This window comes from Hippocampus comes, unplaced genomic scaffold, assembly GCF_001891065.2.
Source record: "Hippocampus comes isolate QL1 unplaced genomic scaffold, H_comes_QL1_v1.1 scaffold191, whole genome shotgun sequence".
Lineage (NCBI taxonomy): Eukaryota > Metazoa > Chordata > Actinopteri > Syngnathiformes > Syngnathidae > Hippocampus > Hippocampus comes.
Genome location: NW_017805151.1, coordinates 28,889 through 46,388, shown reverse-complemented (window position 1 = coordinate 46,388; position 17,500 = coordinate 28,889). Strand labels below are relative to the sequence as shown.

Here is a 17,500-nt window from a genome sequence, read left to right as displayed (position 1 = left end):
CGCCTCACATTGTGCTCCTGATGAAGTCCCAGACAGTACCCATTTTTCTGTTTACTCACATTTACGTGATATGTGTGCTGTACAGATTCGGCCCTATCTACGCAAACTGTATTGACTTTAGATGTAAACACGTCGCAAGAACAGCTTAACACATTAGGTATGACCGCAGTATATTTCATATCCTTATTTAGCAAAAAAACTATTTCATTTGAGGTCAACAATTGGGCTATTTTTCATGTGAGAAATAAAAGCCTGCCAGCTGGTTGCAACTGTTTCCGGCTGAACGTGTGTGGCCAGAAGTTCACGTACTTTACGGCAAGTGATGAAAAGTATTTTGAATTAAAGAAATGTTAAAATAAAAAAAATTAAAAAATTAAAAAAAAAACACACACACATACTGTAGCTAGGTCTTTATTCTTTTACATCAATAAAATGTTTTGGGGAATTTTTACCAGTCTAAAAAAAAACCCAAAAACCTATACCAGGGGTGTCAAACTCATTTTTAACAGCGGGCCACATTGTAGTGATCGTTTCCCTTGAAGGGCCATTATGAGTGTGAAAGCATATCATGAAGTCCAGAATAATGGCTCATTCAACGATTGTTTAAGTTAGTGTACTGGGGGCTTTAGTAACCAAAAAATACTTACAGTATCTCACTTACTTATTACATATGAGAAGTTGAAATGTTACATTTTTTAGCAATCATCGTGGAAGTTGACATGTTTGATTTGCTTTCGCGAGGCCGCATAAAATGAGGTGGTGGGCCAGATTTGGCCTCCAGGCCTTGAGTTTGACACCTGTGCGCTACACAAACACCATTACTTGGGTGGTTGGGGGCACGGAGGTGGGAATATTCTGCCTCCCAGATCATAGTCTTTCCGCTCATAAAACATGTGACAAGGTTCACAATAGATTCACTTTCAGGCTAACATATTCCATGACAGCACAGAACGACCCAGATTGAACAAGATTGTGTTTGCTGCTGTAATGTCTTATTTTGTGGATCAGATCATTGACATAATCGATAGATAAGTAAGTGTACTGTGAAAAACTATGAATGCGGTTGTTTACAAATGCACATTTCAAAACAATGAACCATCTGGCGGGAACAGAGTAACATTTTCAATTGGTTGACCTTGGTGGAGGTGTTTCTGATGAAAAAGAAATTACATTTCCTACCATCACTGTTGATGATGTGTAGAAGTAGCTTCAGGTAGTTCTGCGTCTGTTCCACCAGGTCCCACGACTAAAAACATATATGGACAAGACACAAAACAGATTCTGTTGGGAGGCAAGCTCGAGGAAGGAGGGTCAAATGGAGGTTTAACACTGCATGACCGATTTATCATTACACAAATGATAGCGCATCACTGATAAATTGACATCAGTCAAAATGTCACAATTATTTGTTTGTTTTTTTTTACGCTGCGTTTCTGTCGCGCTGCTGCTGTGTGTCTTGTGCATTGCCTGATAAAGTGCAACACATTTCTCCAAGAGAAACAGCTGGAGAGCTCCACTTAAGAACCTGTGACATTATAACATAATATAACATTAGACTTAAGTGCACATTAACAAGACGTCTTTCTGGAAAAATGGTGTTGTGCATGTCATGGAGATATATTTCTTTTTTCCACGCAAGTTTTAGAGAGCATAGTATAGTGGATTCCCACTATTTGAGGGGAATATAAGAATAGTTAATCAACTCCTCAATTATTGATTAAGACAGAATATCCTACCAATGTGCATTTTCCACAAAAAAATGGTTGGCTTCTCCGTCGAATTGAAAAAAATATTGCTAAAATTAAAAATCGCTGAACAGGCAAATCAAGGGTGCTGAACCGCGAGGATGACGCGGTTCCCTGTTCTGTACTATGTGGCCCCCTGGAAGTGTTGATGAAAAATTGCGGCCACCTTCATAGTAGAAGATGGCCAACCCTGAAAAAAAATCTGTCAAGATGAGGGAAGAGAACTATGCACTTCCACAAGTCTGGTTCAATTTCCAAGTGCATGAAGCTGGCACGCTCATCTTTTCAAACAAGTATTCACACGTCAAAACACCATGAAAATGTCCAAACATCATACCGCTCAGTTGAGAGACATGCTCTGTCTCCCAGAGATGAATACGCTTTGGTCCGAAATGTGCATGTCAACCCAATAACAAAAGCAAAAATTATTGTGAAGATGCTTACTGAAGCTGGTAAGTGTGCGTTACTATCCACAGACAAATCACACGCACGCACACGCACACACACACACACACACACACACACACACACACACACACACACACACAAAGATCATGCACACAGGGGCATACATCTTAATTTTTGGAAAGATGTCCTGTGGTCTGACAAAACTAAAACTGAAATGTTTTCTCATGGTGCGCACAGTTACATTTGGAGTATAAAGTGGAAAGAATGCTTGTGGATATTCGCATTCACTTTTAAAACAAAAAGTGTAGTTCAGTTGCAATTGATTCAATGCCCAGAGAAGGTGGAAACTTGCATGGCTGAAAAAAAACCCCATCTCAACTGTGAAATGGGGGGGTTGGCATCGTCATGTTTTGGAATTGTTTTGCTACAAGAGTGACTGTAGGCACCTCACATAATAGATGGAATCATGATGAACGAACATAATGTGAAATACTGAAGGAACATCAATACAACAGCTGAAGCTTGGGGCACAAAACTCGTGAAGGGGGTGTCGGTCACATGGCATTAACGCAATGACTGCCAGCCATAGCAGTTTTTATACTATTGACATAGTAGCTACCTGTCAACGGCAGTGAATAAGTTTAAAAAAAGTAGACTCCTTCCTATCATTCATTGTGAATTTTTTTTCCCCCCACTCTCAATATATGTATCTGCACCAAAAATCCCAAACAGTTGGGCTCTACATTAGACAAATGCTTGCTCATATAAGAGTACCTGGTACTGAGCCCAGTCAATGTTTAAGTTCTTGGTGAAGCACTCAGGGATCGTCAAGGGAGCATCCACATAGTCCTGTCGGGAAATAAGGATGTCAATTTGGCCCGAACGTCATTCCTTACAAAGCCAACTACAATTTTAAATGAATCATATTCTTCAATAATAGTGAGTACCTGATTCCAGTTGAACACAAGTCCCTCAGCTGTGTAGTCTCGGTCTTTGTAGTCTTTAAAAAATTCACACCCTTGAACAAACGAAAGCAATGGATTAAGAAGGAATTGTGAAATGCAGAGTTAAATGCTCCGCCCACATCATATGTCCATCCATCTAACCTGCTACTTTGATCAGAGTTTTGCAGCAGATAGCACCGTTGTATGAGACTATTCGACGGGTGTTCATATGACTGGCTGGCCTGTACATCAAATGAGTCATTTCCATAACCAATGATAATTACGGGGCCATGTCTACTGACACGAACGATGATAGGCCTTTTTTTTTTTTACTTTTAAACTTTACTCCCGTTGACAAAAACCTACTGGGCACGTAATTGCATATCAATAGTATGAAACGGTGAGGGCTTATGAATGACTTAATGCCATGGGATCAACCGACACTCCCTTGGTGATTGACCATTGACTAACGATCCACTTAACTCATTCAATCCCAGCCATTTTCACTGGAACAACCCCCTCAATCCCAGCATTTTACTGGATTTTGACTGATGTTGCAAGGCCCACAGAAATTTTGGTTCCAATGCTATATAAACATGGAGCATGCCAAAATAAAGTTTGGACTCCCCTTTCAGCAGAAAAAAAATATGTTTCTATCTTTTTCCATTCTTCAGCAATTGACATTACAAAATGGCTAAGTTTCATGAAAATGGCGATTCCTGGGCAAAAAACGGAGAAAGAGAGCTTTTTGTAAAAACATGCATTTCAAGCACGTGAGGCACCACTGCCACCTACTGGTCGCTTTTTTTACATGATTTACAATGCAAACGGCTTATTCTCATTCACAGATTGCATCAGACCCTCCTCCTCTCTATGACACACAAAAAAAGACTTAGATGTACAAGTACGTCCTTGGTAGGCGGGGCCTAATTTTAAAAAGACGGACAAGTACATCTTGTGGAATGAAAGAGTTAATGCGCAACCCTAGCCCACAGCAATTACAAAGCGTCTGTTGTTGTAATGCAAAATTGCAAGTTTGGGAAGGAGAGAATCTGCACAATGCAGCTTTAATACAGGGGAATGAACTGGATTTTAAATAACAATGTAGCTGCTTCCAAAGCATCCATCCATATTCCAATGCGCTTATCGTCACAAGGGTCGCGGTTGTGCTGGAGTCTATCCCAGGTGTCTTCGGGCAGCAGGAGAGGGACACTCTTAACTGGTTGCCAGCCAATCGCAGGGAATACATAGACGAACAACAATTTGCGCTGACAATCACACCTAGGGACAATTTAAAGTGTTCCATTAACCTGCTATGCACGTCATAAACGTAAAATATTTTTTCCAGCTGTCGTTTAAATGATACAGCCCAAGTTTCAAGTCAATTGCGAATGTATGACCCTTGAAAATGGACAGAAATTGTACACTAAATACTCATTACTCACTTCCTTGAACATGTTCGGGTAAAGCTGCCAAAGTGTGTTTGTATGTCGAAAGGTGCGGCACGTGCCAACCAATTTTCATAGTCATAAGTCAAACATCCAGGACAGGGTCTGTCAAACCCTTGAAGGAGGAGCTACGGCTCTATGTTTTTGTACTTGTGTATGGCGACTTTAAAATGTAACATTTTTCCCTCGGCCCAATGTGTGTGCAAAGTTTGGCGAGTTTTCGTTTAGGTTTAGTTCCTCCAAAATGTGAATTTTTCCACAGAAGAAGAAGAAGAAAAACAACACATTACTTGCAGGTTTCGATGCTGAGGCCCCAATAATGAGCATAATAATAATAATAATAATAATGATTTTAATAATAATAATTTCTTTGAAAACAATAGGTTCCTCGCAGCATTTATAATAATAATTCTTACAAAATCAACAGGGACCTTGCAGCGGTTGCTGCTGAACCTAATAATGTGATCGAGTCACTGAATCGGAATTGGTCACTTGGACCAGCAGTGCAAATCCAGCCTCAGACAAAGAAAACAAGGGCACTTTTACAGTTTATAGCACTTATGCATATAATCACAAAAATGGTAAAAATATATTTTTAATTCACAAATATGAACAATGACTTTTTTATGCTTTCTTACCAGGGTAAGGCACAGAGAGCAAAGTGAAGTCTGCATAGCGTTGGGCTTTGTCAGCCTTCTCAGAAGATGTCACACTGGGAAGAAAAGAAACAAAGATGACATGTAGGGTCAGTGTCTGAAATGTTACGGAGCACTGTATTATTGGATCCATTTACTCATACTAATTTTTATTTTTAAGTAAGAAGAACAATTTGTTGAAGCGCTCCAGGAGCATTCAACGTGCTCTTTTGAAAATCACAACATTCAAGGTACCGTATTTTCTGCACTATAGCACGCACCAAAAAGTCTTCCATTTTCTTAAAAGCTCACCTCGCGCCTTAAAATCCGGTGCGCCTTGTGTATGGTCATTACGGTAATACATCCAACCCCAAGATGGCTCCTTGCTGGAGACATGCTTACAATGTTATAACTTGCTGTTGGTTCAGTGAACTGTGACGCTGCTTTATTAAATAAGTTTTTGTTGCAGCTCCGAAAAAAGGAGAGCTGTGGTGTTGTTTTTTAAAACGCACACTTTATTAATGGTTTTCACAGTCTCAACAAATACAGGTACGTCTTTGTCTGTCTCAGTGCCTTCTCTTCTTCCATTCGACTCGAGAGGCGTTCATGACCACCTCGGAAAAACGTAAATTTACTATTCCTTCAATGAAACTACGAAAATTGAAAATATTGCATCAAAACAGAAAATCAAGCGGGAAAATCACAAAATAAATTCTATAGCCCCACTACAGAATTTATTTTGTGATTTCCTCATTTGTGAATACAGTACACAACACTTCTGAGACAGTCCAGTCTCCTCCAATTTAACTCAACTGTATTTATAGAGCACTTTCAAACAGCCATTGCTCCATACAAAGTGCTGTACATCGAGCAACTAAAATATATACAACAATAAAGCAATAATCAGTAACAAAGATGGTAGTAGGCACCAAACAGTAAAACAAAGATCAAATTTACGGACATCTGATCGTTCTGTTGCAGCTACGGGGCTATAGAATTTATTTTGTGATATTCTGTTTTGATGCATTACTGTATTTTCAATTTTCGTCGTTTCATTGGAGTAATCGTTAATTTACGTTTTTTGGAGGTGGTCATGAACGCCTCTCGAGTCGACCGGAAGAAGAGAAGGCACGGAGACGGACAAAGACGCACCTAGAGCTCCATCTAGTGGATGCATTGTAGATTGCGCCTTATAGTCCAGTGCGTGCAATATATGAAAACATTTTAAATATGGGCCATTAATTGAAGGTATGCCTCATAATCCAGTGCGCCTTTTAGTATGGAAAATACGGTAAATCTCCTTCGTGAAAAAAAAAATGTATCAGGAACATACTAACTTTTAACCTCTCGACTTTTACCAGTTAGTACCTCCCAACCACATCCAAGATTCATCCTATGTTTCTAAGACCGAGTACACACATGAGGCTAGGTTTCAGACCGCAAACATGAAGGAAAACAAAAAACAAACACAATATGGGATGTACTGTGTGTGGTGTGCTCTGATAATCTCAACACAGAACACTGCACATAAAGATTCAGTTCCACCACCAATTTCCAAACAAGGCAGACGTTTCACATGATCACAAGTGATCTATAAACGAAACAAAGTACTTTCACTACCGGATATGTTCCGCCAATGTTACTCGAGTGTTTCTGAAGGGACCAAATGCTGGAATGGCCATGTCATGTGACGTGAACATTATAAAATCAATCAAAAAAGTGACCTGAGGAACAAGAAAACAACTGTAAAAACAAAACAGCAATGTCAGGGTTTTTATTGTACAAAAGCAGGTTCCTCAGATAGCAAGAACTATTTTCCGAAACATATCTTTTTTGACAGCATCGCCTTTTTACAACGCTCCCGTCTCCAGTCCTCTGCGGAAACCCTGGGGTAACATCAGCGCATATCCAGAAACGTCTGTTCCTCTCTGTTTTTGTGCGATAATGTGTGAGAACGAGAGATTTCTGCCTCTGAGGACTTGTTTTGTACAGAAGTTGGAACTGCTCATGTAATCGTTTTTGATGAGGCTACATCATTCCAACGTACTGCAAAGTCATTCCAGCATGTTTGTGTAAGGCAGTGGTTCTCAAATAGTGGGGCGCGCCCCCCTGGGGGGGCGCGAGGCTCTGTCAGCGGGGGCGCGTTTGGCCTCGGGAACATGCTTTTTATTTATTTATTAATTTTTTTACTGTCCTAGAATAAAGTGCAATTGCACCTCGACTACATTAGGGGGCAGTGGCGCTCACCTTGGCAGAGTGCGCTGGGAGCATTCGCTCTGTTTTGTTCGCACTGAGCATGAGCGCTTTGCACACGGCACAGAGTATGAGCTTGAAGTGTAGACACGAAGTCGACAGACGGAGAGAGAGAGAGACGGAGAAAAGAGGTCTATCGAGAGTGAAGATGAGTAAATAATAATAATGACGAAGCATATGTAGCTCTTGGCTTCACCGTGACTATGGTGGGAGGAAAGACATCGGATAACATGAAGCCAAACGAATTAAGGCGTCACTTAAAGACATTACAACACAATCTCGTTGATAAGAGTTTTTTTTCCCAGAGAAAACGTGCCGAATATTGCCAACAATCATCCCGTTTTGTGACTGCTACTTGTAGCCATTAATCCAGACATCATCTTCGATTAAAAAAAAAAAAAAAAAAAATCAGCACAAATTATTTTATATATATATTTTTAGCTGGTTAAAGTTGTTTTAATATTGTGCTCCTGAGATAATGTTGGTGATTAGTTTGAATGCATTATTAGTTATTGATTTTATGTAATTTTATTTTTCAGTGTCATATGGTTTGACATGGTCAGTCAAAAAATATTTATAGTTAAATTAAGGATTTAATTTTACTTTTGAATTTCAGATGCACTTTAACTCTTTTCTGTTATAGTTAATAAAGCTATTCTTTACAATACAATACAATACATGCTGATTTATATAGCTTTGTTGCAAGTTGGTCCATATTTCTTTTTTTATTCTCTTATACGTTAATAAGGATACAGTGTTATGCAGAGGTGTACTTACAACAATTTTATAGAAAAAATGATACTACAGGTATTTATAGTCACAGGGGGGGGGGGCGAGATGTTTTCTTCTTCTTGGGGGGGGGCATGACAGAAAATAATTGAGAACCACTGGTGTAAGGTCATACATATGCAAAGTAGATTGACGTATTGATAAAGTCACTTGGACATTTTGGTAAAGTCATCCGTTTTTGTTGGTAAAATATGGGCTAAAATGCTAAAAACAGCTTTTTTTATGTGGAATACCCTGTGGTATTATGGGAAAATATGCTATGTTTTTCGCACAAATTTTTCCCTTCTGTGAAAATCGAGTTATATTAATAGAGTTCAATCGCAACTTGTTCTTATTCAATATGTGTACTCCAACCATAGACGGGCACCACATCGCTCCTAAAAGGCAAAAATGAGCAGGAACAATCAGTATTTGTTTTTATTGGGTTTTCAATTGCGACTACTGTGTTTTAGTATGCCGGTATTCTTATTTTACCAAAGTTCTTTCTAATTTACTTTCTTGCGGTCCATGTTGTGTTAAAAGTTGAAGTGTGTGGGTGAAGAGCGAGAGGGCGAGACAGCAAGAGAGAGAGAGAGAGAGAGAGAGAGAGAGAGAGAGAGAGAGAGAGAGAGATTTTGGTTTTGCGGACCCCAGATAGTCTTGGCCACCTCCTGGATAAAAGTCCAGCTTCTCCACTGCTTCACAGCTAACCACAAACTCTAGAACAGTGGTTCTTAACTTGGGTTCGATCGAACCCTAGGGGTTCGATAAATCGGTCTCTTGGGTTCGACGGAGCCTCTGCCATGGAGGGTAAGACACACGCGACTAACAGTTATATATGTAGTTATAACATGCCCACTTGGCCATCACTGGCTGCAGATGATCACATTACATTGTTTGTCCAATCAGTGCTGTGGGAAATTTTGTTCGCTCAGTAGTCACCATGTGACTGTCGTGATAGTACGTCATACAATTGGAAAAAAAAAAAAAAAAAGTATACTTATCTCTTGAAATGTTATTTACTTTTTCCTGCTTTTAATAAATGTGTTTTTTGTGTCTTGAATTTGTAAAAAATATATATATTTATTTTTCACGAATGAAGGGTTCGGTGAATGTGCATATTAACTGGTTGTGATCGGTACCTCTAAGAAGGTTAAGAACCACTGCTCTAGAAGAAGTATATAGTATGTAGCACATTGTTTCTTACTTCAGGCCAAACTTAACCTTCTTGTTCTCCACCATAAGGTCGCAGATGTAGCGAACGGACAAGTACCGGAGGAGCTTAATGTCGTGGCCTCGGACCTTATCAAAAAGCTGTGAGTCCCCATTCCTGAGTAGAAATTGAGAAAAACAAAAAGCATGGAAGCTTCATTACTGTGAACGAGTGACACAGGCCCAAAAACGTGACAACCTAGGTTTCCATTCCTAAAACTCTGTTTGATTACCTGACTCCACAGTCATCCTCTGGAATCTCCTCAGAGTCTGCCCATGTATCATCACTGCCCCCTACAGGGTACACATAGGTTTTTACTGCATGAAGTGGATTTCAACACTTAAGACAGGAGTTTTCCAAAGTCGGTCCTCAAGGGCCGCTGTCCTGCCTGTTTTCCAGCTCTCCCAGGAGCAACACACCTGATTCAAATAATCAGGATTGCTCTAATGCTGCTTCATAGCTGACTGATGAGCTGATCATCTGAATCAGGTGTGTTGCAACCGGGAGAGATGGAAAACAGGCAGGACGGCGGCCCTCCAGGTCCGGAGCTGGACATGCCTGACTTAAGATAATACCAGGAATCACATCAACCCTTAACCTGAGAGTTGAAAGTGCCCTAATAAAGAGGTTACATGAATTGTGTATTAAAGGATTGTATTTTGATTCAATGTATCAAATGTATCAAATGAGATTGCCCACATGATGTGGTACTTCATTTATCCACATCAAACTGAATAGAACTAGACATTCTTGGGGAGTAGAAAAATATTGGAACAGTAAGGCCAATACTTTTATTTTTGCTAAATACTGAAAACCATTTGGTTTTACATCAAACGAAAACAATAGTAGAGATAATAATTCTCGCTCTTATTTCCGGGTACCATCTAGAGCTGATGAACAACAGTGTGTGTGTGTGTGTGTGTGTATATATACATATATATATATATATATATATATATATATATACATATACACACACACACACACACACACACACACACACACAGCATATATAGCTAGATCGAATAAAATGTTAAAACTCGTGTGTTATTTGTGTGCTTTCACAATGCAGTTTTGATTTTGACTTTTGGGGCCTGCAGAGTAAATGTTCTCAAATTTATATTGCAGTCGATCTTTTTTGAATTGATTTTTGCTGCAATACACAATGTTAATTTCAGAGATAAAGAACTGTTGATTATATATAACAGAATTGTTCATTCATTGTATTGTGAGATTTTTATTGTTCAATAAAACACTTGCGTTGGTTCCGTAGAATTAATCTGACAAAGAAATTAAGAAAATTCCTCCACAAATTTAGAAATTTGACCCTCAAATTAAGTAATTGGTTCGCAAAACTGCACTGCAAAGAAAAAACAAAAAACAAACAAACAAACAAAAAAAAAAAACAAATTTTGAGCCATGATGTAGGCCCGGTCTCAATCCCTCGTGAATAGCAGCGGCCTATTGTAGAGAAAACATCCAATTTTAGAGAAGTATTGACTCCATGTTGAAGTAATTTTTGCTACCTGTCTGGTTATTATTGATGTGCTAGCAAGCACATATGAAACTCAAGCAACAAATTGGCGGAAAAACAACAACTTCCCCATTTTAGATTTTATTTACAGTACGTGTCTGTGCTTGCATGTGACTCTGAGTGTTTGTGCTTGTGTTTGTACCAGAAAAGATGTAATTATAGCCTGTGCGTCCATAGAGTTCCCCCCAGCCTGCCAGAGTGGACGAACGACAAATGTGCTGTAGTGATGGAGAAAAGGCACAGTTGTGACTTCAGATGCAATACAAAATAATAGCAATCCTGACCTAAATTAATTGGCATATACATGAATTCTTAAGAGAGACTTGAGTTTGAACTTCTTTTGTTTGATATCAATGATTTGTGACTATTGTATAACTGTGCATAACAGAAACAATAGAGATTTTTTTAATGATGTTTCCTGTATGAAACATTGCTGAGCTTGTTTGCAAATTTACACTAGTGTTGTGAATTGTTTGAAATGGCTGATAATGTTCACTTTCATTTCTGGCAGTGGAATCGTGACCTTCTCTGCTGAGTTTTGTGATTTCGAGAGGAACTATAGACCAAACGAAAGATTGAGAATTTCCTGTAACACAGCAGTACCTTGCCATTGTAGAAAATGACTGGACAGACGAAGCGCCCTCTGCATCGGGCCAGTTTACTCCGGTTCACCAAATCTTGAAGCTTACTGATCTGCACTGTGCTCTCAAACCTAGAAAGACAAAAAAACTTTGGTTTATTCGTTATGCATTATCTGAAATACTTTATCCTCACGAGGGTGGGCAGGCATGCTGGAGCCTATCCCAACTGACTTTGGGCAGTAGGCGGGGTACGCCTTGAACATCCAAACCAAAGGTAAGGCAGTGCACGTCACAGACATGTTATTAAGAAACCTGGGGACTGTTTTAAACTGTGAGAAACGACTTCTCATTTGAAGCATTTCCTGTACAGCTGTTAACCTCCATAGCAAAGGCTCCGTCGAACCCCTGAGACAGATTCACCAAACCCCTGGGGTTCGATGGAACCCAGGTTAAGAACCACTGCTCTAAATTGTCCCTAGGTGTGATCGTGGACGTGAATGGTTGTTTGTCTTTGTGTGCCCTGTATCCCGCCTATTGCCCGATAACAGCTGGAATAGGCTCCAGCTAGTCCGCGATCTTTGTGAGGATAAACAGATCAGAAAATGGATGGATGGATGGATGGATGGATGTATAATATAACACTGACATAAATTCAATAAATATGGTATCCATCAATCAACTAAGGCAATGGTTCTCAAACTTTTTATTGCAAGTTCCACATTAATGTATTGTATTTAAAAAAAAAATGTAGCTCTACGAGTACCACTGTAATGACAACATCAAAATACAGTAACAGAGTGGGCCTAAGTGTTCATAAAACCTGACAGGTTTTATTCTTAAACTATACTGGTAATTATTATTGTAAGCCACTAGAATCGTTCAAACATTAACTCTGTGCTTGAATAAAATAAAGTATAAATGTAATGATTACATTTAAATGTACTGAAAATAAATGTTGAATAAAATTTGCACTCCAATAAATGGATAAAAACAAACACTCCTTAAACATTAAGGACCCTGTTAAGTCATTCCATGTTTTTTTTCTTTTTAAATACAATGGATATGTTGGAAGACAAGTGTTGAAAACGTACAAAGACTGAGATCTATTTATTACTGAATTGCTGATATAAGGCGTCAACCCTTTCCACCAGAGGTGGGCAAACTACGGCCCGCGGGCCGGATCCGGCTTGTTGGTCTTTTTAATCCGGCCCGCCGAAGGTTGGTACACAATTAAGGTTCGATGTGAATGATTACATTAATTTCAGTTGGACTTGTAATGACAGGCATTTCAATGCCAGGTGGCGCAGTTACTTGAAGTTGCAGAGCACAGGGAGGGAGAAGAGACGAAGAGAGATTGAGGGAGAAATCTTAACTACCACCTGCGGACCTCTGTCAAACGGAAATTCCCGAACCCGGTAAAAAAACAAAAAACAAAACAAAAAAAAAAAAAACGTATGCATTAAACTTTCTACTACTATATTACATTAACGACCGATCCATAACAACGAAAGTTCCGGAAGCCCACAGTAGCGCCAACTCAAGCAACTCCCACTCGATACAACAGAATAAGTGTGTTCGCGCCACTATTTTCTATCATTTGATCCAAAACGGTGACGTGCAAGTGACTTTTGATTGCAGTGAATTTTACTGGAATCACGATTTTTTTCAATTTAATTTATTTACATTAACGTCCTGTAGATCATGGCATCTACATCTGAACGAAGAGGAACAGTAATGATCACGGAAGAGAAAGTGAAATGTATCTGATTAAACGAAGCGGGTTACAAAGTACGAAATATTCAGGAGACGGTGGGGGTCGGAAAGACTCAAAACTACGAGACTTTGAAAAACAAGGAAGCGATTCTTGCTGAGTCCGATTCTGGCAATTTCCATGCTCAGAGCGAATTGCTTGCGGCTCGACGGACAGTCGAGTAAATGAACATTTCCTGGAATGGTTTGACTGTTATCATGTCAAAAACTTTCAGCAAAGTGGACCACGAATAAGAGAGGAGGCGAGTTCCATAGCATTAACTATGAGCATCGAGGACTTCGAAGCGTCCCGTGGCTGGCTTCAAAAGTTCGTTGCACGACATCAGCTGAGCAATGCTGTCATGTGTGGTGATCGAGGGAGGTAAAGTTAGAGACAGTGAGTGAGTGGAAAGAAAAGCCACCAGGTCTCTTACTCATCTCATTTTGTAGCAAATAGGCCTAACTTTGTTATATTTTGTATATTTTTTATTTTGTATTTTCTTTATACCTGTACTGTATGCTGCAGTTTTTGTGTTATGAACAGTTTTTGGGCAATATATTGTTGCACTTTGTTGCTTGTGTTGTCACACATGTATGTTGTTAACATACTTGGACGGTCATTCAGGACATGTACCATAGTTGTTTCACTATTCTCATTAAAAAAAAGTATGTTAATACTTAAATGCTTTTGTGTTTGGTATGGACTGTCAACATATGCAGTTTTTTATATGTACTGTATCTTGTGCTGACCCGGCCCACCGGTCAAATTTTAGAAATCAATGTGGCCCTCCAACCCAAAAAGTTTGCCCACCCCTGCTTTACACCCTCTCAGTTGTTGGGATTTTTTGGGTGGGGCTAAAACTGGGTCGAGCTGACGCAATTGCATGTCTACCATTCCAGCATAATTTTAAAAAATATTTTAAAATGTCAAATAAAATGCTAGAGGGATTACACTGATTTCTGATGGGGCTATAGCTTGCCCCAGCTTCAGCGTATCACTGTGCCTGAGCCCAAGCATCAAGCTATGCCTACAACCTGGAAAAAAAATATATACACCTTCCCTGAAATCCACTTTGTGTTATTTGGGCTCCAGTCTCTGTGCTGTGAGCTGCGCATGCGGATAAGACAGCAGTAAAACATAAAACATGTGGCATTGTGGCAAACTAGGTACGTGCACTCAAGTATGACTAGGAGATATTTATCCAGTTTCGCCACATTGGCATTGAAGTTCCCTGACTCAGGGCAAAACCTGTAACTGTCAGTAAAACATCTTTGTTCATCACCAGAAGCAACAGTTGCAAAATTGCATGATGTAAGTAAATCTTAGTCATAGTAAAGCAATAGTAAAGAAGCCCAGTTATTCAGACCTTATGTCTTAAATAGGAAACATTAAAAACACCTATGCTATGACATAAGCACTTGTAGCCAAACATTCGCTTTCTTGTGCAATCTTGATGTGATCCAACAGTGTTGGAACAGTGTTGGAACAGAGAGTAACCTTTGCACTCGAGTGTAAAACATTAGAAAGGCATACAGCACAAATAAGAAGCAAAGCCTAAATCACTGGGAGGTATTTTTACATGAAAATTATATGACACAGTCAGATTTTCAAATGGTACCTGTCTCGATCAACATCTGTGCATTCATACTCCAGGAACACTATCCGCCGTGGGTAATGGCCACACACTTCACCATTGGCATTATGGATTACACTGTACTTGTAATCTTTGGCAAACAACTCCAAACAACAGGTTTCTATTGACTCCATCTGAAAGTTAAAAAAAAAAGGTTAACTTATGATCAATGAGGTTTTTGTGACTCTGAAGAACAGTCATGTTGAAATTGCTCTCATTGTAAAAAATCTATATGGTACTGGACAAATATAAAGCTATCGTTTTTGACAACACAATGTTTTGTTATTTAGATAGAAGATCATGTACTGTATTTATAACAAAATCAGATGTGAACAGTAAAGGGTACGTGTGTGTGTGTGTGTGTGTGTGTGTGTGTGTGTGTGTGTGTGTGTGTGTGTGTGTGTGTGCGTGCGTGTGTGTGTGTGTGTCTCTTTGGTAAACTTAGAAATGAACATTTACATGCTACAGCTTTTCAAGAACGAGTATAAAACTTAGTCCATTTGAAAGGTTTGTGAGGTATACTTTGGAGGATTCTTGACTTTAGCAGGTCATGGGTCTTCCAACATGATAATGCCCCACAACACACTGTTAAAAATCATCAAAGAATCGCATAATTCTTTCGTGGATTCATTTGAGCCCTGATCGAAATCCTACTGATCATCTGTGGAATGACCTGAAACATCTCGCCTGAAAACGTACCATTCACACCTGAAAGTAAGAATTGACAGTTACAGAAATTATTTCAATGAACCGATTACCTCTAAAGGTTGCGCAACGAAATATTAAGTTGATGGAACCATCGCTTTTGCTGGTGTTTGTTTCATGAGTGTCTGTTGACATTACTGTACAAACATTATGAGATAAGTCAAGTCAAGTCAGCTTTTATTGTAAAATATGCTCTATGTGTAACATACAGCACAGATGAAATTACTTTCCTCTCTCAACCACAATAATGTGCGTTTCTGGCAGATGTTAGCACGACGTTGCAACAACAGCCAACACAATTTTAAAAACTCACCCGAGGAGTGACTTCCTTTGCTCTGTACTGGGTCTTGGAAAATAAGTCGATCAAATCCATTATTTCTTCGCCCTTTCTGGCCGACAGCCCAGTAGCCTTGAAGCCACCGGCCACGGAGGGGGAGGCGGCCATCATTCTGCCTCGAGCCGCGTTGCGCGGCTCTAGCCGTACTCGATTGCCTTCAAACACCGCAGCTCCTTGTCCGCTGGAACGGTGAGACCGACCAGGCCATCCCTTCCCAGCCAGTCTCTTCCTGACTGCCCTCTTGAAGGGGCCAGTGCCGGAAGGTCTTTCGGAATTCAGGGCACCGGCGACCTGTTTCGCTTTCAAAACAAACTGACACGACTCGTACGGCCGGCCAGGAGTTCCAGTCCAGTTACCGCTAGCTAACTGGTACTAGTTATCCTCAAACGCCTAAGTGGTGCTATTAGACTCATGTACTACACATATATGTAAAGCTACTACAACCTCGTAAATTCGTTCAGCAATCCTGCAGCTCTCAGGTGGTGGTTTGCGTTTCAGACGGGAGGTGGAGCGGCAAGACCTTTCACCGCCCGGGAACACTGCGGTCAGCTACTCAGGAAACGTCCAGGATCCGTAACGGCCTGCTCGCGTTTCCTTGACGTCAAGTCATCAAGTTTAATTGGCAACCATGGCTATGGCTGTAATGCTACAGGAATCAATTTGCAAGGCGGTACCTCAGTAGAATCTCAAATCTGTCTCAGTACTAATGTGAATGAAAACGCCAGCAGCGGCTCACGATGTTGCAATCCACCATACGTAGTTGTGATAAACAGGAAGTTGGCGCAACCATGTGACATATCACCTCCCCTTTGAGGTGCATTCAGAAATTCGCGTTCGAAAATTCGGGTTCACGCTCTTGCACTATTCTGACATTGTTGGGAGAGGCTATTATTTACGAACGCAGCCCATGTTCTTCACCATTCAGGAGATCGTGTTTGAAACGCTTTCATCTGTGCAAGGTCATGAACTAATGCACCGTGTCTTCAGTCGGAGCGAGTAGTGCTTGCACTGGCACTCTGTTTTTGGTGCACTGGGGATTTCTGAACGGCAAATTTGAGGAACGCACGAAATTTCCGAACGATCAGAGTGAACCAGTGCGACTCAGATTATTTTAGAACGCGCCAAAACTCTGATGCCCGTGCGATGCTACCGAGCCCCTAAGGCAAATGTCAAAGTGCCGGCCCGCGGGCCAAATCCGGCCCGCGAGAATGTTTTCAGTGGCCCCTGGGATGATATTGATTTATTATTAGAACCGGCCCGCAGACCGCAGCAAGCCGAGAGCCCGCAGATCTTTTACACGCACCAATACTACATTTCCCACAATGCAACGGTGACGCGCCAAGCAGTCGGCCGCTTTATTTAAATATTTATTAGTCTAGCAGTCGTTCCCATAACAGTGACATTAGCTTTCAGATACCCATCAAAAATGGCAAAACGGAAGGTGGACACTGAGAACCGGGGGTTTCAAACAAGGTGGGAGTCGAAGTACATGTTCATGGACGTAGCTGGAAAACCTGTGTGTCTTCTGTGCGGAGAAAGTGTGGCG

General features: G+C 40.4%; 1 protein-coding gene across 1 annotated transcript in view; it reads right to left on the bottom strand.

The window, feature by feature from the left end:
• The window catches only part of mtmr14 (myotubularin related protein 14), a 37,932-nt gene extending 21,188 nt beyond the window's left edge, over positions 1-16,744 (bottom strand). Inside the window, exons 1-10 of the mRNA XM_019868225.1 lie at positions 15,931-16,744; positions 14,898-15,046; positions 11,552-11,660; positions 11,091-11,166; positions 9,647-9,707; positions 9,409-9,531; positions 5,184-5,257; positions 3,101-3,171; positions 2,928-3,002; positions 1,180-1,246 (exon numbers count right to left, since the gene is read on the bottom strand). Of these exons, the coding sequence (XP_019723784.1) occupies positions 1,180-1,246; positions 2,928-3,002; positions 3,101-3,171; positions 5,184-5,257; positions 9,409-9,531; positions 9,647-9,707; positions 11,091-11,166; positions 11,552-11,660; positions 14,898-15,046; positions 15,931-16,065 (940 nt within the window). The 5' untranslated portion in view covers positions 16,066-16,744. The remainder of the gene's footprint in view (positions 1-1,179; positions 1,247-2,927; positions 3,003-3,100; positions 3,172-5,183; positions 5,258-9,408; positions 9,532-9,646; positions 9,708-11,090; positions 11,167-11,551; positions 11,661-14,897; positions 15,047-15,930) is intronic.
• Between the last annotated feature and the right edge of the window lie 756 nt (positions 16,745-17,500).